This window comes from Camelus ferus, chromosome 18 (assembly GCF_009834535.1).
Source record: "Camelus ferus isolate YT-003-E chromosome 18, BCGSAC_Cfer_1.0, whole genome shotgun sequence".
NCBI lineage: Eukaryota > Metazoa > Chordata > Mammalia > Artiodactyla > Camelidae > Camelus > Camelus ferus.
The window spans coordinates 19,328,437-19,352,246 of NC_045713.1; the positions used below are offsets into that span (position 1 = coordinate 19,328,437).

At 52.8% G+C, this 23,810-nt stretch overlaps 2 protein-coding genes and 1 non-coding gene across 6 annotated transcripts; 2 read left to right on the forward strand and 1 right to left on the reverse strand.

Moving 5' to 3' along the window:
* Positions 1 to 1,095: 1,095 nt before the first annotated feature.
* On the reverse strand, positions 1,096 to 1,167 carry TRNAT-UGU. Its single transcript has one exon. It is a non-coding gene; the product is annotated as a tRNA-Thr (tRNA).
* A 2,486-nt stretch (positions 1,168 to 3,653) lies between these two features.
* SPNS1 (sphingolipid transporter 1 (putative)) lies at positions 3,654 to 11,365 on the forward strand. Its single transcript, XM_032460573.1, has 12 exons — positions 3,654 to 4,270; positions 4,367 to 4,432; positions 6,150 to 6,286; positions 7,416 to 7,567; positions 7,664 to 7,730; positions 8,420 to 8,565; positions 8,871 to 9,026; positions 9,302 to 9,491; positions 9,856 to 9,921; positions 10,186 to 10,284; positions 10,556 to 10,727; positions 11,017 to 11,365. The coding sequence occupies exons 1-12, from the start codon at positions 4,030 to 4,032 to the stop codon at positions 11,109 to 11,111; spliced, it is 1,587 nt and encodes a 528-aa protein (XP_032316464.1). The 5' UTR covers positions 3,654 to 4,029; the 3' UTR covers positions 11,112 to 11,365.
* Positions 11,366 to 11,469: 104 nt separating this feature from the next.
* Positions 11,470 to 17,253, forward strand: LAT (linker for activation of T cells). 4 transcript variants are annotated; one of them, XM_032460577.1, is made up of 12 exons: positions 11,470 to 11,737; positions 12,240 to 12,401; positions 12,590 to 12,617; positions 12,743 to 12,777; positions 13,026 to 13,113; positions 13,236 to 13,300; positions 13,401 to 13,578; positions 13,649 to 13,743; positions 15,343 to 15,405; positions 15,636 to 15,698; positions 15,801 to 15,875; positions 16,046 to 17,253. In XM_032460577.1, the coding sequence occupies exons 2-11, from the start codon at positions 12,299 to 12,301 to the stop codon at positions 15,866 to 15,868; spliced, it is 786 nt and encodes a 261-aa protein (XP_032316468.1). In that variant the 5' UTR covers positions 11,470 to 11,737; positions 12,240 to 12,298; the 3' UTR covers positions 15,869 to 15,875; positions 16,046 to 17,253. The 4 variants fall into 4 exon arrangements, with proteins under 4 accessions (XP_032316468.1, XP_032316467.1, XP_032316466.1 ...); XM_032460576.1 differs by lacking the exon at positions 11,470 to 11,737 and adding an exon at positions 11,793 to 11,999 and having other exon boundaries at positions 12,085 to 12,401; XM_032460575.1 differs by lacking the exon at positions 11,470 to 11,737 and adding an exon at positions 11,794 to 11,999.
* The last annotated feature ends 6,557 nt before the right edge of the window (positions 17,254 to 23,810 follow it).

The window sequence follows — 23,810 nt, forward strand, 5'->3', positions numbered from 1 at the left end:
TAGAGGGTGAGGCCAGTTTACATGTAATTTTTTTTTTTTTGGTCAAGGAATACAAGCTGTCAGCATATATTTTGGTAAAAGATACCTGCTAGTCACAAGAACAGTTTTCTCAAGTTAGTGATTACAGCGCTTTTCTTTATCTTTTACACGACTCCCCCCACCCCTGCATAGTGCTTTTCTATGTACAGGAAGACGCAAGAAGAGGATTCATTAAAATTCTTCCTGAAATGCTTATTAACTATCTAACAGCCTGTCTGTCCAAAACTGTCCAGAGCATCCTGTCATCCTTAATTTCCTCTGTCTGAAGCCCAGAAAGCTTCATCCGGTTATCGCCTTAACTTCTTTGTCCAAAGCATCGAGTGCACGGTCAGTCAGCAGCTGCAGGAGGTTAATCTCTGTAGACTTGGATGCCGAGCCAACTGCTCTTTGCTCTTCTTTTGTTTGCAGAGCCCAAGGACCACTTCCTCAGAGAGGCTCTCAAACTTCCCTGACCTGGTCAAATGCCCCTGTTATTAGGTCCTCATGATACCCATATGCCAGACTTGTTTTTTTGTCTCACTTGTCATACATGAACTTTTTTTCCAAGAAATTCCACATGTACTTATATTTCACAAGCCACAATTTCCAAAGCTAATACAGCAAAAGTTGGGCTCCACTTTAAACCAATAGGCCTGTACAGACATATTTATTTATCTAACCTTAAAGGAATTTTAATAGAGGGATCCATTACATTAAAAGGAACCTGTATTTGGAGAACAGCCAAATATTTTTCCCATTTGGCAGAATCAATTAGCAGCAAAATATTTGCCTTTATAACCAGAAAGTTTTTTTTTTTTCATTCACGTCCAGTGGTATCGTGTTTGGGCTACAGGCTTACAAAAAACAACTTAATGGAATTTAATTTATATGCCTAAGCATTCACTCATTTTAAGTCTACAACTCAATGAGTTTTAGCAGATGTACACAGACCTGCAAAAGTTTCCTGGTACCTGTTTGTACCTCCTCCTCCCCCCGACCCCAGGCAAACACCAATCTGCTTTCTATCATGTCAGTTTTGCCTTTCCTAGATTTTTTTAAACTTTTTTTTTCCCTTAAGGGAGGCACTGGGGATTGAACCCAGGACCTCATGCACACAAAGCATGTGCTCTACCACTGAGCTCTACCTGCTACCCTCTCTAGATTTTTGTATGAATGGAGCAATACAGTATGCAGTCTTTTGTGTCTGGGGTCTTTCACTTCGCACAATGTTTTTGAGATTTATCCATATTGTACATATCATTGAGTAGTATTCCATTGCATGGATAAACTGTTCACCAGTTGATGGACACATGGGTTTTTTTCATTTTTTTGGCTATTATGAATAATGCTTCTGTGAACATCAGCATACAGGGTTTTTTTGGGGACATGTTTTCATTTCTTGTTGATAGATATGCAGGAATAGAGTTGCTGGGCCACAAAGAAAGTGCATGTCTAATTTTTAAAGAAACTGCCAAACTGTTTCTCACAGTAGCTGTACTATTTGCATTCCCAAAAGCACTGTATGAAAGTTCTTTTTGCTCCATATCATTTCCAGTACTTTATCAGGGCTTTTTTTTTTTTTTTTAAGCTATTCTAATACGGTGGTATCTTAATGTATCTTCCATAATGACCAGTGGTGTCATACTTGCTGGCCATTCATCTATCTCCTTTTGTGAGATGTCTGTTCAAATTTTTTGCCACCTAAAAAAATTGCTTTTTTGTCTTATTGAGCTCTTTATACATCTGGATGTAAGTCCTTTGTCAGATACACACTTTGCAAATACTTCCCTCCAACCTGTGGCTTGCCTTTTAATTTTACAGGTGCAATTTTACATGGTATGAATATCTGTCTCCTCTAGATAAACTCCGTGAAGGTGGGGACTAAATTTGCGTTTGCCTGACACCTGGCACAGTGCCAGGCACACAGATGCTCAATAGTCTCAAGGAAGAAGAAACATAAATGTCCATCAACAGATGACTGGATAAAGAAGTCATGGTGTGTGTACACACACACACACACACACACACACACAAACACACACACACACACACACACACACACACACACACGAATGGAATACTACTCAGCCATAAAAAAGAATAAAATGATGTCATTTGCAGCAACTTGGATGGAACTGGAGATCATCATACTAAGTGAAGTAACCCAGAAAGAGGAAGAAAAATATCATGATATCACTTATATGTGGAACCTAAAATAAAGGACACAAATGAACTTATTTACAAAACAGAGACAGACTCACAGGCATAGAAAACAAACACGAATATATGTATGTGTATGACTGGGACATTATGCTATGCACCAGAGATTGACATATTTTAACTGACTATACTTCAATTAAAAAAAAAAAAAGAAAACAAATTAACATGGTTGGGGGGGTATGGGGGAGGAGGGAGTGCGAGGGAGAAATTGGCAGCCGGGATTTGTAGATACTAAGTACTATGTACATAAAATTAACAACAAGGTCCTGCTGTATAGCACAGGGAACTATATTCAATACCTTGTAATTGCCTAGAATGAAAAAGAATATGGAAAGGAATATATATGTATAAATGAATCACTATGTTGTATACCAGAAATTAACACAGCATTGTAAATTGACTATACTTCAATAAAAGAAAAAGAAATAGTCTTGAGGAAATTCAGTGACTACAATCCGAAGTTCCACTCCATCTCTTTCCTTTAGACCCTTAAGGGAGACCAGGCATAATGTTACGAAATACGAAGTATCTCCTGGGGCAACGCCAAGTAGAGCCATGACTCGAGTTTCTGATAAGGCCTCTTGGGGGCCCCCGTGCTCACAGGAGACTAGAATTTCAGCAGAGGGGCTTACAGGTCTGGTTGGATGATGGGTCTTGAAGCTGTATTTGCATAGAACTACACTAATTTAACTTAGAGTATGTTAGCTGTAGCTTGGCGATGGGGATGTGGGGCACTACGGAACCAAGCTATGTTTTGGTGCCAGGGCTCTGTGGTTTGAGTCCAGTCCGCGGCTAGGAGTCTCCTGAAACCCCGCCTGTTCTAAGTGAGACCATCAGAGGGCGCATGGGCTTCGGTCCCAGTTGGAGGTGAGGAAGGACCGGCTCCGGATGCGGTGGCTGGGGTCTAGGAAAGCTTTTGTCAACGTCTGCAGGGAAAGCTCAGGGCTGGGGAATCCGAAAGATAGGGACCAGGTCGTGTGAAAACCCAGGGCTAGGGACAGTTGTTCACCATTCATTCATTCATCCAAAACTTACTGAGCATGTATGAAGCCCCAGCGGGACACCGTGGGGAAGAGAGTAATTATCGAGACCAAGAACTGTTCGTTGGCACTTCTAGAGATATTTACTATTTTGAGAACCTTTTAAGGTTCCATTATCTCGTTTGATCTTGTTGGGTAAAAAGTGCGCCGAGTGCGCACTGCAGATAAGGAAGCCGGGACTCAGCGGGAGGGGCTGTACCAGCTCACCCAGACATCTGTAGGTCGGCAGTCACGGCGGGAACGCAGCCGGGTGAGGACCTCGGTGACCGGCCGCAGTCACGTGGTGCGGGCGCGGCGGAGAAGTCGCAGGGGCGCGCGCGGCTTCCGTAGCCGTGTTGGGGGCTGGCCCGCCGTGGCGTCCGCCGCGCGGGCTCCAGTGTCACATGACTGGCTCTTAGGCAACATGGCGGCGGCCGTGGTGCAGGGCCAGGGCTGAGTCGCCGCGAGTGCGGTGGGCTCCTACCCGGGGTGAGGGGTGGCTTCAGTCAGGGGACTAGGAATCGGGCCTTCCTCAACAGTTGCTGTCCTCGATCTCACCCGAGTTCCACTAGTCCCCTCCGTGCGGTCTGTCTGCCGGGGCGGGGACGCATGATAGAGCCCGGGTTCCATCCCCCGTGCTCTGTGCTTCGGGGCAAGCTCCTCTCGGTCTCTGGGCGCACCTCCCTCTCCTGGGCTCCCTCCATCCTCCTTTCTCCAGCCTCCTCCCCTCGCAGGTGGGATCGTCGGTGGGACCCGAGCGCTGGCGGGCACGATGTCCGGGTCCGACACCACGCCCTTCCTCAGCCAGGCAGATGACACGAACGACGGGCCGGTGCCTGGTACTCCGGCGATGCCGGGGTCCATGGGGATCCCGAAGTCCGAGGATCCCGAGGTCCCGGTCCGGGAGGGACTGCAGCGCATCACGGGCTTGTCTTCGGGCCGTTCGGCTCTTATAGTGGCCGTGCTGTGCTACATCAACCTCCTCAACTACATGGACCGCTTCACCGTGGCTGGTACTGACTTCTGAGAGAAATTTTAGACGAGGGGAAGGGAGCGGGGTCCCGAAGATGCGGCTGCGTGGCCGAGCCCATCCTGAGTCTTCTTCCCAGGCGTCCTTCCGGACATTGAGCAGTTCTTTGACATCGGAGACAGTAGCTCCGGCCTCATCCAGACCGGTGAGTGAAGGTTCTTCCTGGGCAGACAGCAACTCTTTTTTCTTTTCTACCCTAGTTGGGGCCACATACGTGGTGTGCCTGGGACCTCATTTATGGGAGCTATGGTGACCAGGAGCTAGGGGAGGAGATGGCCGTGATTCTGCTCTGGGGCTGTCCTGTTTAGTTAGGAAACCACATTTAAAGAGGGAGTCAGTTTAGTGTAATGATTAAGACAGACCTGGGTTTAAATCTCAGCTTTCCACTATGTGATGGTAGGCAAGGCCCTCAACCTCTCTAAGCCTCACTTTCCTTGTGGGTGAGATGGAATTAGTAACAGTTCACCACATAGGGCTGATGTACGCATTAAAGGAGATAATGCCTGTGGAGTGCACTGTACAATGTTGGGAAATGGTAGGCACCCAGTAAATAATGGCAGAAGAGGGTGTCTGGAAGGGGGAAGGGTGAGTTTTACTTGTTTAGAACTTTGGGATTTGTGGGAGGGGCAAAGCCAGGGCCAAGTCCTCTTTTCCTTCCTTCCATCCCTCCTTCATTCATTTCTGAACACCTCCCACTTGCCAGGCCCTGGGGAAGTGCTAATTGACACCAAAGAACTTGCCTAAGACCTTTTATGCCCATGGTTTTCTAATCCTTTCAGCAGCCCAGGAAACAGTGTCATTATTCTTATTTTATAGGGGAAGTAGGTGGTATTATCTACATTTTTTTAATAAAGAAACTGAGGCTTGGAGAAGAGTTAAGACTTGCCTAGGGTCACACAAGTTCAAGGCTGAAGAGGAGTTTGAAACCAGGTCTTGCAGTGTTCTTTGCTCCATTCCAGGCCGCTAAGGAACTGGAGGCATTTAAGCCAAAGTTTAATGGAGTGAGAATGGGATCATAGGTCCAGGGCTGCAAAGCTCTAAAGAGTTGTTGAGTTAGAGAAGAAACAGGCCTTTCTCAGGTGCCCCATTCATGTTTTCATTCAACACATGTTTATTGCGCACCTATTTGGTGCTAGGCCGTGTGTTAAGGGATGGAAAGGTGGTCAAGGCAAGGTCCTTGTCATCCTGGAGCCAATGTTCTGCTGTACATGGGGGGCAACAGTCCCTAAAAATCTAAACTAATAATGAGATAATTTTCTGTAGGAATAAATGTTACATAAAAGATGGAGTAAATGTGGGGGTTGGGTATAGCTCAGTGGTAGAGCTCATGCTTAGCATGCACAAGGTCCTGAGTTCAATCCTCACTACCTCCGTTTAAAAAAAACACAAAAAAACGACCAAGTAAAAGTGATAGTAACTGGATATGTGGTAGATGGGAAGGTTGGGAGCTGAAGGGTACAAGAGCTGAGGTCTTTGAAACTCAGGGGAGAAGACAGACTGTTCCCAACAGAGAGGACAGCAGGCGTCCAAAACCTTAAGATGGTATTGAGCTTGGCAGTTGGGTCACTGGGGTGCAGAGAGGGAAAGTGGATGAGCGTGAAGTGAAGTTGGAGACATAGGGAATGGCTAGATCAGATAGTGCACCCCTGGGCCATCCATTCTACAATGGAAGACTTGAAAGATGTTGCAGATGGGGCTGGACAACACCCTTCCCACTGCTGGTCCCCTCCCTCCCCCACAGGAAGCTCTGATAGTTTCAGGGTTGGGAATTATTCCTGCCTGGGCTACCCGCCTCCCCCAAGCTGGGGTGGGGGTGGTGGAGGGGTACTGGGGCTGGGCTGTGACTCTCTGCTTCCCCCCAGTGTTCATCTCCAGTTACATGGTGTTGGCACCTGTGTTTGGCTACCTGGGTGACAGGTACAATCGGAAGTATCTCATGTGTGGGGGCATTGCCTTCTGGTCCCTGGTGACACTGGGGTCGTCCTTCATCCCCAGAGAGGTGAGGTCCCGCGCTGTCTCCTGCTTCTGGCCCTTCCCATCCCTCCCACTCCCCTATCAGTCTTTGCTGCTGCTCTTTGGAGTCACTGTAGACGGGGCCCGGGGATATTCTGCAGTTTCCTTGGTCCATGCCATCTTATATCCCTTGCTTGCCTGAGTTATCTGCCCACCCTATCCTCTCCCCCTTTTCTTCCAGAACCTTCTTCTGTCCATCATCCCCTCTCCCCCTGACCATTGACTCCTTCCACTGCATACCTGAACATTCACGTTTCTCTACCATGGGAAAGACCTTACCTGGGCCGTCCTCTCCCTCTTTCTCTTCCTAGTCAGACTTCCCCAAAGGCCCCCTTGACCTAGCTCCACTCTGGGTGAAGAAGCAGCCAGGGAGGAGCTCTCATTTGCCTGCACTTCCTCTCCTCCCGCTCCTGCCTTGAGCACTGCTGGCTAACCTGCCCCCACCACTCCATTGCCAAAGTCAACAGTGCCTCCTACTTCCCAGTCTTGTTCTCGCTAGATCTCCTGCAAGCCTCTGGCTCTGTTGACCCACTTCTTCCTTCTGGAAACTCTCTTCTAACTTCTGTGCTGCCGCTTTTCAGGTTTTTGTCCTGCTTCCCTGCCTGTTGCTTCTTAGCGCCTTTGAAATCTCCTCTTTCTGTTCCCACTCTCTGCCCCAGACACTACCTCCTCCTTGTGTGACGATCTCCTTGGGTGATAGTGCCTTGTCCTTAGCTTCTGCTGTCTTTGGCAGACAAATCAATGCCCCACCTAAGATCATTATTCACTATTGGGGTGTCTTGGATGGGTTGGCCAAGATAGAAATTAAGATTTATTCTGTCCCTACTGGGGGCCAGGTAATGAATAGACCTTTTGTTGTCCAGCTCTCACAACAGTGAACAAATTGTTATTATCCCCCTTTTGCAGATAAGGAAACTGAGGCTCAGAGAGGTTAAGTTGCTTTCTCAAAGTCACAGCTAGTAAGTAGTGGAGCCAGGATTCAAGATCAGGTCTGTCTGATTCTAAAACCCAGGCCTCTCCTGCCATCCCTGGCACCTCTCCAGAGCTGGCTGGTGAGGTGGGCTGGGAGGCTGGTTGTAGGGTGGGGTGCCACCTCCCCCATTCTCGTTCCCCAGCAATTCTGGCTGCTCCTCCTGACCCGGGGCCTGGTGGGGGTCGGAGAGGCTAGTTACTCCACCATCGCGCCCACCCTCATCGCTGACCTGTTCGTGGCAGACCAGCGGAGTCGGATGCTCAGTGTGTTCTACTTTGCCATCCCAGTGGGCAGGTGAGTGGATCTCCGGCCTGGTGGGGAGGTGGAAAGGCCTCGCCTGGGACATGACTGACCCTCTGTCTCCTCTCCTCCCCCACCCCCTCCCCACAGTGGTCTGGGTTACATTGCAGGCTCCAAAGTGAAGGATGTGGCTGGGGACTGGCACTGGGCTCTGAGGGTGAGTCTGGTCACAGCCTGGGGGGAGGTCGGCAATGTGCTCACTGATTCCCCCTTCCCAATCTTTAGACACCCCTCTTTTAAGGCAGTGCTCACTCTGCCAAGCCTGCAAGAAGCCTAACTGCCCTCACCGTGAAGCTGTGTGTTAGACAGAACTCTTGGTTACAGGTGACAGAAGCCCTTTGTAAAACTGTAAGCCCTCACATGAGACTGTATTGTTTCTCATAATGGAAAGTCCCAGGGTGAGCTTCACGTAAAGCTGGATCCAGGACTTTGACACTTTGACAGGAATTCGATCATCCTTTTCTCAGCTCTACTTTCCTCTGTGTTAACTTCACTTTCAAGCAAGTGAAAGCTCCACACTTTTATCTTCCTATTTAGAAATATTGCCACTCAGGGTCCTTGAGTAATAGTCCTGGAACAGGGGTCACATGCCTGCCATTGAATCAATCACCAAGGCTGTTAGGGTGCTGTTACCAAAGAGGGAACAGTTAGGCTTGCAGCAACGGGGGACCCCCAGTGGCAGTCACCCCTCCCCTCAGTCACAGGTTCAGCTTCCTGGAACGGGCACTCACAGGGTGTTTGGGGTCCTGCGGCCTAGGTTGACTTTACACACCCTTGCATTCTCCCAGCCTCCAGGATTGCGTGTCTCCCTGTCTATGCCTTTCCTGAAGCCCACTCTGTCCCCAGGTGACACCAGGTCTGGGAGTTGTGGCTGTTGTGCTGCTGTTCCTGGTTGTTCGGGAGCCGCCAAGGGGAGCTGTGGAGCGCCACTCAAACTCACCACCCCTGAACCCGACCTCCTGGTGGGCAGATCTGAGGGCTCTGTCAAGAAAGTGAGTTTAGTTCCATCCTAATCCAACATCTGAGGCCCTTGGGGAGATCCTGGGGTCTAGTTTTAAAGATACATGTGGGTGTGGTCTTTGTTTTCTGTCTGGTGGCCCTTCCCCAAAGCCAGGAATTCTGTCACCACTGCCCCCTTGTGGCAGCTGCTTGAATTACAGGCCCAGATCCCAGCAGCCAGGACAGCCTCCCCACCTAGTGCCCTGACTTTATTAAAATAAGACAGGAAGGGAGAACAGAGGCACCTGACTCTGATACCTCAGTGGAGTCTAACTTCCTCCCTCCTAATTGTCTGCAGTCCTAGTTTCATCCTGTCTTCCCTTGGTTTCACTGCTGTGGCCTTTGTCACGGGCTCCCTGGCTCTTTGGGCTCCTGCTTTCTTGCTGCGTTCCCGTGTGGTCTTGGGAGAGACCCCACCCTGCCTTCCTGGAGACTCCTGCTCCTCCTCTGACAGGTACCCAGATGGGGGCTGGGCTGGGGGGCCTGCAGGTGGCAGGGGATGAAGTGGAAGGAGTCTTGTGATTCAGACTCAGGCAAGGAGAGTTTGAATCCTGACTCTACAAGCTACTTCCTCTCCCTGTCTCGGTTTCTGGTCTGGGACATAGGTGCCTTCCTCTTGCCTGGATTGTGAGGGTGGCTGGGATGGACCATCTTTTTGGGCCAGGAGGGTGAGGCTAGGGGGCTTTGCTGGCAGAGGGTCTAGTCTCCTGCCCCTCCCTCTCCCCTCAGCCTCATCTTCGGGCTCATCACCTGCCTGACCGGGGTCCTGGGTGTGGGCCTGGGTGTGGAGATCAGCCGCCGTCTCCGCCGCTCCAACCCCCGGGCTGACCCGCTGGTTTGTGCTGCTGGCCTCCTGGGCTCTGCACCCTTCCTGTTCCTGGCCCTCGCCTGCGCCCGTGGTAGCATCGTGGCCACCTATGTGAGTAGCCAGCAGGTGTCAGAGGGGGTGTTTTGGGTCCAGGGGGGAGGAATGGTGCGCTGGGGTAGGACTGAGGTCAGAGCCGACTCTGGAGTAGGAATGCCTGGGTTTGAATCCCAGCTTTGGCCCTTCTGAGCTGTGTGACATTGAACAAGTGACTTAATCTCTCTGTGCTCAGTTTCATCTTCTGGAAAAATAGGTATAATAATAGCACCTACAATAGTCTCCTAGCACCTGTTGTGAGGGTTAAATGAGTCAATAAATGGGCCTGGTACCTGGTGAACCCTCCATGTGTTTGCTCTTGTAAAGAGACTGATGCCCACCCCTGTTGCCTCTCCTTCACCGCCTACCTCCCATTCTCCAGATTTTCATTTTTATTGGAGAGACTCTGCTGTCCATGAACTGGGCCATTGTGGCTGACATTCTGCTGGTGAGTAGGTGGGCCGCTGCAGGATTACCCCAGAGGCGGATGGGAGCAGAGAGTTGGGGCAGGAGGCCTCACTCACCTTGAAATGTGGCCTTTACCCCTTCTTCAAAACCCAGCCCTGACTTCAGAGTTCAGCCCCAGATGGGTTTGTAATCTGGGCCTACCCTGCCCTTCACCCTAGCCACAGCTCTGAGCTGGGGTTCACTTGACCTCAGCCTAGGCTGAGCCTTGGCCCTGTCCTCACCCTCTGCCCCTCTCTACCCCCAGTACGTAGTGATCCCCACACGACGCTCCACCGCCGAAGCCTTCCAGATTGTGCTGTCCCACCTGCTGGGTGATGCTGGGAGCCCCTACCTCATCGGCGTGGTGAGCACTGCCCCTTGACCGGGCCTAGGATGGGGCTTGTGGGACCCTACATTCCCAGCACTGGCCGAAGTAGAAGGTCTGACCCTAGTGAGGCATCCATGTCCCCTGTGCGGGGCACCCCTCACCTTGGATCCTCAGCTGGATGGGCAGGGTTTTGTCTTTGCAGATTTCCACCAGAGGGTCCAGGCCTGAGCCTTCTTCATCCTTCTGGAGTTCGGGGGTTCCATCTCCATGACTTTCTCCTGCTTTTTCTTTCCTTGTTTCCCCACAGATCTCCGACCGCCTCCGCCGGGACTGGCCCCCCTCCTTCTTGTCTGAGTTCCGGGCCCTGCAGTTCTCGCTCATGCTCTGCGCCTTCGTCGGGGCTCTGGGTGGTGCGGCCTTCCTGGGTACCGCCATCTTCATCGAGAGCGACCGCTGCCGGGCGCAGCTGCACGTGCAGGGTCAGTCAGGCCTTCCCTCTGTGTATCCACCACTCCTTGCCTAACTTCGTGATGCTACCTGCTTGTCCATCCATCTGCCCGCCCAGTCCCGTGTACCTGGCAGCTCTCAGTCCCCAGCCCTCCCCTCACTCGGCTTCTGGTCTGCCTGTCCCGTGGGCTGATGCCCTGCTGTGTGTCCACAGCACTGCTGGCTCTGCTGCCCCATCCATTTGTCACTGCCTGTTTCTCCCTTCCCTGGCCTTGTGTCTGTCTGTCCATCCAGCCCTGGCTCTGATCCCTCCCCTGGCAGGTCTATTGCATGAGGCCGGGCCCGCCGATGACCGTATTGTGGTGCCCCAGCGAGGCCGCTCCACCCGGGTCCCTGTGTCCAGTGTGCTCATCTGAGGAGGTCACCGCTTGCTACTTGCACACCTACCACAGCTGGCCCTGGGCCCACTGCAGAGGGTGCCGGGGCCCAAATCCTTGGCCTGGCTCATTTTCTACGAGGGGCCTTGGGCCGTGTTCCAGCTCCCACACACTACACGGGCGGCCAAGGAGGGATGCTGGGGGAACACTGGGGGTCCAGGAGGGAGATCCCCCCATTGGAGCAGCCCCAGGGGCTCGGTGCTATTTGTAACTGAATAAAATTTGTAGCCAGACCCCAAGTGTCTGCTGGAGTCTCTCTGGTTACTGATGACCTCTGACCTCTGGATTGCAGGGGATGGCCTCTAGTCCCAGGCTCCCAGGGGCTGTTGGGTCACTCCTGTGGGGCCTCGGGCAAATCCCTGCCCTTCTGGGCTGGTGAACAAGGGGGTGGAGTGAGCTGGCTCTGTGTGACCATGAGTCACGCCCATATCTCCCCTAGGGCCCGCCCTATTAACAGGCCAGCCAGGGTGAGGTGGGGGTGGGCACTGCCCACGTCCCTCAGAATTCCTGGGGACAGAGCCTCCCTCCTTGCTGCCTCCTTGGGCCAGGGCTGTGGAGGCCACGGCAGCTGGCTGGCCTGCTAGTCTCTTTCCCTCCTCCCACTGGTATGGGTTGCCCCTTGTCCTCCTGGAGACCAGCAGACCCTTCTCAAGGGACTGGGCCTGGATCCTAAGGCCTCCTCCTCCCCCTCCCCACTGGCTGGGTGGGGGTGGAAGGGGGCGGGTGCAGCCGGCTGAGGAGCCCCGATGATTTCCTGCCCTCACCCGGCGCTCACCACAGCTTCCTGCCACAGGCAGGCAGGCAGGCAGGCAGGCAGGCAGGCAGGCAAGCAGGCTGAGGAGAGGCGGGTGCAGAGCCGAGGGACAGGTGAGGCTGGGGTTCAGGGTCTGTGTAGGGGTGGCTGGTGCCCCAGACTCCAGCCCAGGCCCTGGCCTGACCTCCCTGGGATCAGGGGTCTTCCAGAGCCAGGGCTGACGCCTACTCAGCCCAACGAAGGGAGAAGACCCAGGGAGCCCCCAAGGAGGGCACAACTGTCCCGACCAGGCTCCCAGCTCGGTGCCCTCTGGGTCCTGCACCCTTGCCAGCTTAGCCCTTGCTGTGCTGCAGCTCTGCTCCTGAGGGGCCTGCAGTGAGCAGACAGGCCTGGTCCCAGCTCCCCGCTGCAGATGGAGGCGGTCAGCCTGAGCCCCTATGTGCTGGGCCTCCTGCTGCTGCCTCTCTTGGCCGTGTTGCTGATGGCACTATGTGTGCGTTGCCGAGAGCTGCCAGGTGAGTGGGAGCTGGCGGGGTGACCAGATGCTCAGACACACCGACAGGGATCCTCACCCCCTCCCTGCAACCCCTCACTCCCTCTTTAACTGTCTCTCTTGCACTTGGAGAAGCTGAGAGCCCCATACTCTATCACTCTCTGCCCTCATCATCCCCTTTTCTTGCCTCACCGGCCCTCTTTTCTCCAGGCTCATATGATACCGCTGCCTCTGATAGGTGAGTCTGCCCTACTGACCCCGTGTGTCTCCCTCAGTACCCCATGCGAGGCTAGGCCCCAGGGAACTGGGGTGGGAGCTGGGGCCTCTCCTGGCCTCTTACCCAAACTGTGTCTCTATTGCCAGTTTGACCCCAAGTAGCATCGTGATCAAACGGCCTCGTGAGTACATGGAGGGTTCCCTCCCTCGGGAGTGGGGACAGGGTCCCCTGGCATGGGGACCTCATGCCCTTGTTCAGGCTCCCCCTGTGGCTGCCCATGTGACCTTGACTTGAGCTGGGGATGGGAAGGGAGATAGGTGCCTGACCAGGGCACGGGGGTGTCAGGAGTTAGTCCGCCCTTCGAGGCCTTGACCAGGGTAGGGGCGTGATGTTTGGAGTCATTCCTTCAGCTTGGTCCTGTGTCCTCAGCCACTCTTGCCCCCTGGCCACCAGCCACATCCTACCCGCCTGTGACATCCTACCCACCCCTGAGCCAGCCAGACCTGCTCCCCATCCCGTAAGTAGCCCCTTCCCCTCCAGATTCCCCCTTTTTATCCTCTCACCTCCTTGGATTGGCAGCCTCAATCCCTCTTGCCCCAGAGGCCCACACCAGCATGACTTCTGACCTTTGACTCCCAGGAGGTCCCCGCAGCCCCCTGGAGGCTCTCACCGCATGCCATCTTCCCGGCAGGCCTCAGATGGTGGTGAGCGTGGAGCGGGGGCCTTAGGGCTGGGGCTGGGGCTGGGCAAAGGGGATAGACCCGTCTGAGCTGACTCAGTTTCTCTCTTGTGCTCTCTCTGCAGCCAACAGCGTGGCGAGCTACGAGAACGAGGGTGTGCCTGGGACCCTGGCAGCCCTGACTGGGAGGAGGCTGGGGCCTGTCTGGGGATCGACTGACCCTGTGTCCTTACCCCCAGAGCCAGTCTGTGAGGATGAGGATGAAGATGAGGATGAGGAAGACTATCACAACGAAGGCTACTTGTGAGTGGCCAGGAGGGAGGTGGGGGCTGAGGCCGGGGTCCTTTCTCACCTGCTCCTTGACTTCCCTCAGGGTGGTGCTTCCTGACAGTGTCCCAGCCACCGGCACTGCTGTCCCACCAGCTCCTGTGTCCAACAACCCCGGCCCCCGAGACAGCGCCTTCTCCAGTGAGTCGGCCATCTGACTGCTCCCCTGCCTCTTCCCTCTCCCCCGGATGCTCTCTCCCCCTCCATGTTCTCTCTTCTCTCTTTCTAGCTCTCCTGTCCATCAGAGAGTGGACTTCTGGCTCTGATCTTCTAATCTTCTTACCTTTTCTCTCTCTTTTCCTCTTTGTCTTTTCCTTTTATTGTCTGCCAGATTTCCTTAATGTTATTCATCTTTTGACTCTCTGCTTTTACTTTGTCTTTCCTGTCCAAAAGCTCTTTCTTCATTTCTGAGTGCTCCTTTTTCATAGCCTCCTGTTCTTGTTTCACGAAGGGGATATCATCTTCTGAATCTCTAAGGATACTAACTATAGGTTGTCTTTTCTGGGTATCTTTGAAAAGTTTTCTTCTGCTTCTTGGGTTGTTTCAATTTCCTTTGGGCTGCTTTTTTCTCTTCATTGATCTTGATCTCATTCTGCCTGTTGGAGACTTTCCTCAATGTCTTGTGATTGTCAGTGTTCTGTTACTCTCCTTTTTCTCTATACTTGCCCTGGGCCATCACTTCCACTCCCCGGGTTCATTTGCCATCCAGATTACCAACTTGCTACCTCTTCCCTGAGCTCCAGACTGTCTGTCCAAGTTCTTATCTTCATTCATTCACTCATTCATTCATTCATCATATTAACTGAGTGCCTCTGATGTAATCCCAGCTAATGAGATTAAGTCACGATAAAAGAACAAACATTATTGAGGGCCTACTACATGCTCTACTAAGAGTTTTATGTGTATTAACTTATCAAACCTCACAGTTCCCAGGTGCTGTTGAGCCTGTCCCTTCCCCTCCTGCCCCTCACTTATCTCATCTGTACGATGATGTATTTATTTGACACTTGGCAGCACACTTACTGTACGAGAGGCCCTATTTTAATTCACCGCTTTAGTCCTCACAAACCCTTATGCCATGTGTACCGTTTCTCACCCTATTTTACAGGTGAGAAAACTGAGGCCCAGAGAAGTTAAGTCGCGTGCCTGAGGTTACATGGTTAGTTAATGCTAGAGCTGGACTTGAGCCTGGACAGTCTGGCTTAGAAGCCTGACTTGTCCACATCCTCATGGAGAAGTAAATCAACACCTAAAAAATAAGATGCTGTCAATGGCAACAGGCACTATGGAGGGACAAGGATAGGAGAGAGGGTCAAGGAAGGCCTGGGTGGGGAGGAGGGCCCAGCTGGGCTGATGGCGCCTCTGACTCGGCCCAGCCCTGAATGTTGTTTCCTTTTCCACACTTGCCACACAGCCCCACTGCTCCGAGCTCCTCTCCACCCCTGCTCCTCAACCTGGGGGACACACTAGGATCTGCTGTCTCTCCTCTCACAATTCTCTTCCCTCTAATCAGTTCTGGCCACATTGCTCTGCTTCTCTCCATGGCCACCAGCATCGCTGGTCCAGACCACCTTCTCTACATCCTCCGGGGCCAACCGTGGGCATGGTCTTGGGGTCTGTGTGCCAAAGTCTCTGGCTGGTTGTGTTGAAAGTCTTTGGTGGCTGCATTGGGAGTCTCCGGGTGTCCGCACTTAAGGATATCTGGGTAACGGCACTGGGGGGGCCCTGCTTTTCCTATAGTGGAGTCGGGGGAAGATTACGTGAACGTTCCTGAGAGCGAGGAGAGTGCAGATGCGTCCCTGGGTGAGTGGCCAAGGCCCCCCTTGGTGTTCTGGGGTCTCCCTTCCTTCTCTCACCCTCACCCTTGCCACCCCCTCCCCGCTATCAATGTGGTCATTCTCCATCCCTGGGGGTGCCCACAGCCCCCTCTGTGGCTCCCTCGCCCTTGGTCTGGGTGGCCTCCTGCTCTCACCCTCAGTGTGGCCTGTCCCTCTTTTGGTGTGGCCGTCCCTCCTTCTGACCTTTCCCCACAGATGGGAGCCGGGAGTATGTGAACGTTTCCCAGGAGCTACAGCCTGTGGCAGGGACCAAGCCTGGTGTGTGTGGGGCGGCACTGGGGGATAGAGGCTGGGGGGGCTGCCTTGGAGGAGAGGCGGGATGGTTTGTGAGCTGAAGACCAGCCTCCTCTTCCTTCGCAGCCACTCCAGGCTCCCGGGAGGTGGAGGATGAGGAAGCTCCAGATTACGAGAACCTGCAGCCTAACTGAGGGCCTGGTGAGGGGCCCCGCCCGTCCCAGCCCTGCCCTGGGCCTGTGGGCTCGTGACCCTCCCAGCCCCTCTCTGCCATCTCAGCCCTCTCCTTGCTGACTCTGGGGACCCCTCTGACCCCCACGACCTCCTGACCTCACAACCCCTCCTTCTCTCCCCGTCCTGTTGTGTTTCAGGGCAAGGCCGTGCCTGTTCCTGAATCAACCTGGCCTGGGAGAGCTGAGCTGGGTGGCTGGCAGTGGCTCTGAGGCACCCCGTCCCGGCTCTGGCCTGACCACAGCCTGAGAATTTTCCCTCTAACTTATTGTCACTTTGGGGTCCAGTCCAGTGTGGCCCCAGTACTCTGCACCTTCTGAAGCAGCCTGAGAATGAACTTCCCTGGCCCCAGCCCTACTCTGTAATAGAATAAAGGCTGGTGTGGTCTGGAGCACTCTTGGCTTTGGGGGGTGCCCAGTGGGTTGGAGTCAGGATGAAGGTGGCTGTGTCCGAGGGTCTGTGAGTGTGTGTGTGCGTGTGTGTTTATGGGTCTCCATCCTCACAGGCCCTCCGAGCTCCCGAGGGTCCTGACCATGTCTGTGTGGGTGACCCTGTGGACCAAGCCCGGGACATGTCACCTTCTGAGTGAGGCAGTTCTCATCCAGGCTCAGATGCGTCTCTCCATGAGGTTGTCCACGGAGCAGGCAGACGACGGCTGTGATGTTGGGGGGACAGGGTGTGGGGAAGTACTGGGTGGGCATCTAGAGAGAGACCCATCCCCCAGCTGGCCCCGGTTTCTCCATCTTTAAAACAAGGGGGTGAACCTGACAACCTCAGAGGGCTTTCTTAGCTCTTACTTTCTGTGGATCTTAATAAGACAGGACTTAAAAGATGTCTAAGCAACTAAAAAAGTTGACGTGCTGCCCAGTCCTCTGCAGACCAGCGTGCAGGTGACTCACCCGGGCGGTTGTGCTAAAATGCAGATTCTGATGCAGTAGGTCCGGGGTGGGGCCTAAGACTCTGCATTTCTGAGGATCTCCCAAGTGGTTCTGCTGCTGCTGCTCTGAGACCACCCTGTGAGGAGCAGGGGCTGGTGGATGCCCCGGTCACTGCGACTGGCTCTGGCGTGGCCATGTGATGACCTGGCCAAAGTGAGACCCAGCGCTGGACATGGGCAGAAAGTGTCAGGAAGGAGAAGCTCTTTTTGTTCATGGCAGTTGTGCAACTGGGAGAATATGGTCCTGGAACCCTGCCTGGAGAAGGAAGCCAGCATGGAGGAGAGGAGGCCTAGAAGTTGGCAGGGCCGGCTTCCTGGTGGTGTCAGAACTCCTGGATCCGGTCACACCTGAAGCCTGATACCCCCTTAGACTTCAGTGACTCAGGCCAATAAATGACCAGTTTTCTTCAACCGGCTTGACTTGCGGTTTCTGTCGTGTACCATCAGAGCAGTCCTGAGTGAGACACAAAGTTGTTGGCGTCCTCTGGGCTCCAAAGGTAATAATCACAGCTCCTCTGTGGAGCACCTGCTGCGTTTCCGTGCTTATTTCGTCATCATCACTCCCCTGTTGTTGGTTACTGTGCGTATCCCTGATTTGCAGGTGAGGAAACGGGCTCAGAGAGGAGCAGTGATTTGCCCAAAGGCACGCAGCCAAAGTGGCAAGTCTGGGCTGGGATCGGTGGCTGTTGGCTCCCAGGGTCACTGTTGCCGGCACCCTTGCTCTGGGTGTTGTACAAGGCGCCGGCTGCCCCAAGCAGGGAGGTTGTAAGAGGCCTATTGGAGAAGCAGGAGAGGGAGGGAGGTCTGAGGAGGGGCTTGGACAAGCCGTTATCAACAGGTAGAGTTAAATCATTGTATCTGGAAGAAACAGAAAAGGGCAGAGGCACCTTTATGCCTGGGCTGAGGGACAGAAACTTTCAGCAAGGTTATGTGGGGACAACCACCCTGAGAATAATCTAGCAACATCAGTAAAGCTGAAGATGGTGTGTCCCTTTACCCAGCAAATCCCTGGGTATAAACCTGGACAAACCAGCACATGGCTAAGGGGGTGGGGTACAGGGGGCTCGGAGCAGATTGTAAAGGCCGATAGCTGGAAAGAACAGACACTGTCACCAGGAGAGTGGACGGAGGGGTTTCAGTCCAGTTTCTCACTCACCAGCAGAGAAAGATGAGTGAGCTGGGGCTGTACCTATCAGCTCCGATAACTATCACCAACAGAATGTGGAGTGAGAAAAATTTTACTGTGGAGTTTTACTTATAGAGACTGAAAAACATGAAAAAAAAAACTACATATTGTTCAGTTCAGGCACACACATAATGTAAGGGTATCAGTATAGGCAGAGGGAAACCAGACTCAGGAGGATGGTTACCTTGGGCCGAGGGGGAGGATGAGCGGGAAGGAGTTCAGGAAGGCCTCAGTGGTACGTGTCATGTCTTATTTTTAAGCAGGATTGGCTACACACGTGTTTGGTACCTGATTCTCTTAAGTATTTGCATATCTGAACGATTTTGTAAGAAGAAGAGAGACCAAGGCCTAAGAGGGGAATGGATGGGGGCAGGGAAGTAGGGCGGCTTTAAGAGGCAGTAAACTGGAGGCTGAGAGGTGCTGGTCTGTCTGTGCCAAGTGCGTGAGTTGCATATGGCGCTCCAGGCCTTAGGAGAAGCATATGCAAAGGCCCTAAGGTGGGATCAGTGAGGAGGCTTTTGGAGTGATCCTTGTGAGAAATGATGCTAGGTTAGCTGAAGAGGTGGCAGGGGCAATGGACATGGGAGGCAGAAGTAAGGGATGTGGTGATGGGTTGGCTGTGGGCTGTGAGGCTTGGGGAAGTCCAAGGTGACTCTGGTCCTTGCCTTGGTGGATGCAGGGTGGGGGCATCCCCTGAGCCACCAAGCAGCTTCCCATTCGTGTCTCTTGCACCAGCAAGAGGGTGTGACTTTGCTTCTACCAGTTGATGAGCCAGGCGGGACAGACAGTCAATGCAGTGAAGTCTACCGGGCTGAGACTGGGGCTCTGAGCACAGTGGGGTGGTCAGGGAGAATCCCTGCAGGTGGGATCTGAAGAGCAGAAATAGATTTTTTCGTGAAGTCTGTTGTTGGAGGAAAGGTAGATTTAATGATAAGTGTAAGGAATGTTTTCTGGAATTGCTGGGAGAGACAATTGGGTGCTTTTAAAGGAGGTAACAGCCCTCTTGCTTTGTGGCCTCTCAGAAGCCGTCCTTGAGACAAGGGTCACAGTGCAAGTAGTTTATTTGGGAGGTGATCCCAAAAACACAAGCAGGGGATTGAGATAGAAAAGAGAAGGTAGCCAACAAAGGGTGCGTCACAGAGCAAGTTACCTCTGTGGGCAACTGGGGCATGGCATGGCTAGGGCATGCCGGGAGCTGCATGGAGCAGGTGGGTGTGAGCCGTCCTGCCTGGGGAGGGAGCTGGGGTATCTGTACAGCCTGTCTCAGTATTTGAGGGCTGCTCTGGAGAGTGAGGGGCGCTGCTAATTCTTCAGAACTTCTGGCCACTCACATGGGCACAGTGGGCTCTGGTGGCCCCAGCAAGCCTGGAGCAGAGGAAAGCAGGCACCAGCAGGTGCGCGTGGGTCAGTGTGCCCTGATATGGTGAGGAGGGCTATGGACAAGGCATTCACGGTACCTGCTACAAGAGCTTGGGCTGTTTGTGGTGTTCAGTGCTGTTTTCCCCAAAATGCACTGTATGGCCCATGAGTCCCGGAGGAAGCTTCTCAAGAAAGGATTCGGCCATCAGGAGAATCTGGGAAAAGCATGTTCTCTAAACTCTCCTGGCAGAGTTGAATGCACTTTTATTTTATTTGGGGTTTTTTTTGGGGGGGGGGGGTGAGAGGTAATTAGGTTTACTTTTTTATTTTTGAACACAGGATTGAACCCAGGACCGAACCCAGGACCTGGTGTATGCTGAGCATGCACTTTACCACTTGAGTTATACCCTCCCCACTGAATCCACTTTTAATGAATTCATGGCTCTGAGGGATCCTGTGACACACCTTTGTTTCCTCTTTGTCTGACCTAGTATTCCCCAAATGTATTTGACTTTAGATCCTTTAAAAAATGTTATTATTAGCATTTTTCTAGCCACTCTTTAACATCTATAGAGAACTTCTTTTGTTTTTCCTTACCAATATCCATGCTTCCTTCTTCCAGTGAGGCCATCTGGGTTTGAAATGTCTCTGTGGCTCAGGTGGGACTGACTTAGATGTGCATGTGACCCAGGACTGGGCAATCATTATATCCCACCCTCTGGCCACCATCATTGGTTGATAGAAGGTCATGTGATCCAATTCAGGCCAATGAGACACAGCCCTGAGACTTTTGGTGGAACTAAGAGGAGAGAAATTGCTTTGTCCACTGGGGGTGTCAAGCCCATAAGACCTAGCGCTTTTGCAGGCTCCCATTGGAGGGAGCCTGCCTGAGAACGAAGGCTCCAGGGAGGAAAGCAGAATCGACAGAAATGGAAATTGGAAAATTGAGTCCTAATAGCTTGTGTAAGCACCCAGCTCCAATGTGTGTGAGGTCATTACTCCCTGGTCTTTTTTTTTTTCGGTTAGGCCAATTTGAGATAGGTTTTCTTTCATTTGCCACAAAAAGATTCCTAATGAATAACCATGACTTCTGTCATTTCCACCAAATCCCAACCACAGTCAGGCCAGCCTAGGCTGGTGATGAGCCCCTGGTGACCAATGAGTGACACCTTTCCCTCCCCCTCCACTCTTCTAAGTGCCCCTCAGAGACACCTGGGTGCACACTTTATGGCAGGTAACGCATCTGTCCTGGGCGCATGGGTCTGCGCTCCTGCCTAATCCCCTGCAAGGGTCCCATCTTCCTCCTCAGCCCCCCAGGGAAATCTCAGTGGGTTTACCTTACTTTCGTTTTATTTACTTGGTGTTATTAGTCTCAGAGCTGATGAGCAGTAATTCCAGAAAGAGGACCGTGTTTGGTGGCAAGAGCTCTGGAATACAAACAAGGAGAATTAAGTTTGAGTCCCAACCTTGCCACTAGATTTCTGGTCTCTGGGGACCTTTGAGGATGTTGGACTTAATTCTTACAACCTACTCATTCTGGAGTCCCTAGCCCCAAAAGGTATCCCTGAAAGTAAAAGAATGGGATCCCTTGTTGCTGAGAAGGTTGAAACTCAGGTATGGCTGGAGTCAGAGGCCTAAGTGTCATCACTAACTTCTAGTTTCTCTTCAGTTGTCCTTTCTCCACTGACCCATCTTCACAGTCTCTCCCTTCCAGTCATGTGAAGGTGCTAGCAGCTGCAGGGACCATGTCCTTCCAGGCCTCTATCCCAGGGGGGCAAAATGTCCCAGCACCTTCAGCAAAAGCTCTAAACTTACACTGACTGTCCTAGTTTGGGTCACAAGACTTTCTGAACTAGTTACTGGCCAGCAGAACGCCATATGCTAATTGCCTTAGGCCTAGGTCATATGCTGCACTCTGAGGGACTGAAAATGGGGAAGGCACCCAGAGAAAATTAGGGGCTCTTGCTGGTAGATGGGAAGAGGGCTGCTGGGGTGCATTTATTCCTCATTTATTGTGTGCCACACTCATGATTTCACTGAGTCTCACAACATTCCTGTCTGTAAAGTATGAGGAGCCCCTTTTGTAGAGAAGGAAACAAGCTCAGGGAGGTTAAGTGATTTGCTTAAGGTCACAGAGCAAATCCCAAAGTTACTTACGGATGTGCAACCTAGTTTGGAGTGGAGGGAGGGAGGCTATGTACTGGTTAAAAGTTGGTGCAAAAGGAGAAAACAAAGAAGCCAACCAAAATTCCACAGAGGGCAAAGTCTGCTTCACACAAGGACTTTTGCTAGAACTTTTGGGAATAAGGCTCTCTCTCTTCTGCGACACTTGCACAGGGAGGACGTGGGCCTGTAGCTGCCAGGGGCTACCACATGAAGGGCACCTGTGAGGGAGAAGGCAGCATAGAGGTGATCAGCCCCAAATAGGGGGAGAAAGGTTCCTGAGAACATGGGTTGAGGTCCTGGATCCCTTTGTTCCTGAAACTGGCTCCACCCATGAACCGCTCCGTTACAAGAGTTGATTAACACCCTTGGCTTGAAGTTGATTAACTTCACTTGGCTCAGCTCCAGCTGGGTTTCTTTCATTTGCAAATGAAAGGGCCCTGACTCATCTAGACAGGATGCTGTGGAGCATCGACCTTCAACAAGGCCCACCTTCCACCCTCAGGCACGGACAGAGGCCACGCGAGGTGCCACAGACTTCACATATGTTTGGTCGTTACTGTGATCCTGAGTAAGTTCTTATTATCACCCTTTCACAAAATGACAAAACTGAGGCTCAGAGAGGGCAGGTGGCTAGACCAAGCAGGGTACTGGCTCTCCCTCCCCAAGCGGCCCAAGCAACCCCTATTCCCAAGTACCTCCTTCTGTACCCACCAAATCCCTCCTCGGGCCTCCCTGTACACCTCTGTCCCTCAGTGGGGTGGGTAACAGAGGCCACTCAGCTCATTCCCCTGCTGGACTTCAAACTAGGGCTGCTGGCTCTGGGCCTGTGGGCAGTGGGCCTGAGCCACGTCCCTCTCCTCTCCTATGAGAACCCGAGGGGTGGATGCTTAGAGCATCTGTGGCCCCGTGGGGGTGGGGGGCCCCCTGAGCTCCAAGAACGAAGAGAGCATGGGGCCTCTAGTCTCCTCTCCCAGGGCCCTTCCTGCCTCCACACTTGGGCTCGCTGTCCCCGTCTGTCTCCTCGTGCACCTTGGCTGGGCCTCTGAGCACTTCTCACCCTCTCCCACCTGGCTCTCAGGCTCACTGCTTGTCTTTCTGCTTCTGGGTCCCCCACAGCACCCCCACACCCGCAGCTCTCACTCGGCCCCCTCTCTCCCTGTCCCGCTTGCCACCACTTCCACTTCTGCCCCGGTCTCAGTCTCCCAGTCTCCCCCAACTGTCTCCCCTCATCTCTGTGTGTCTCTGGGTCACCTGTCCCCTTTTTGACTCTCTGTTTTTCTGTCTCTCTCCGTCTCTGTCAGCCTCAGTCTGTTTCTCAGTCTCTGTCTTGGAAGCTCTCTCTCTCATCTGTCTCTCTTTGTCTCTGTGTGTCTCTTATCTCTCTGTGGCTCTCTGTCTCTATGATCTCTCTCTTGTTCTCTCTCTCCCTCCTCCTCTCCCTGCCCCTCCCTCCCCACATCCTGAGTTGTCTTTGGGGAACCGGAAATTTGGGGGATCAGAGAGATACCGGGAGGCTCAGCTGCTGCCGCCTAGAGATAATGTGTGTTGGGGGGCTGGGGCTGGATGGGGGTGGGGGGAGCCCAGAATCCGCTGCATCTTCCTCCCAGCCCTGGTGCACACAGAGACAGGCAGGAATGATGTCACCCCTCTAGGCCTCAGTCCTACCCTCTGTGGACTGGGCCTGATGAGCCTGCCTCCTTCTCAGGGTGGGTTTGGGATTTATATCAGGTAGCCTGGCTGGAGCAGGGGCTCAGGGAGACTGGGAGAGTGAGGGGCAGGAGGGAGGGCACATGCTGGGGTGTTCCAGAGTGAAGCTGGCTGGGGCTCGTAAGAGGCTGAAAGAAGGGAGGCTCCTGGGTTCTCTGAGTCCATCCTTTCCCCTCCCTGCACCTCAGGGGTCCCACTTGAATCACAGGGAGTTGAGGGGGAGTTATTTATTTAACAATATTTGCCAGCACTTACTCAGTCACAGAACCTGTCTACTATTCATTGCTTTAATCCTCATACACCCCTAGGAGGTGGATTCTGTTATTTACTTTAACTTAGAAATAGAGAAACTGAGGCACAGAGATGTTGAGTGACCTGCCCAAGGTCACACAGTGGGAACCCTTGACCTGATAGGACACTGGTTATAATTAGACTGGTCATTGCCAGCATCTCAGTGCACCACATAATTACTGTTTTAAACAGAAGCAGCATTAACTCACTTTAAATCCCAGGAAGAGAAAGTTACTTTCTTCTCGATTCTGACTATAGT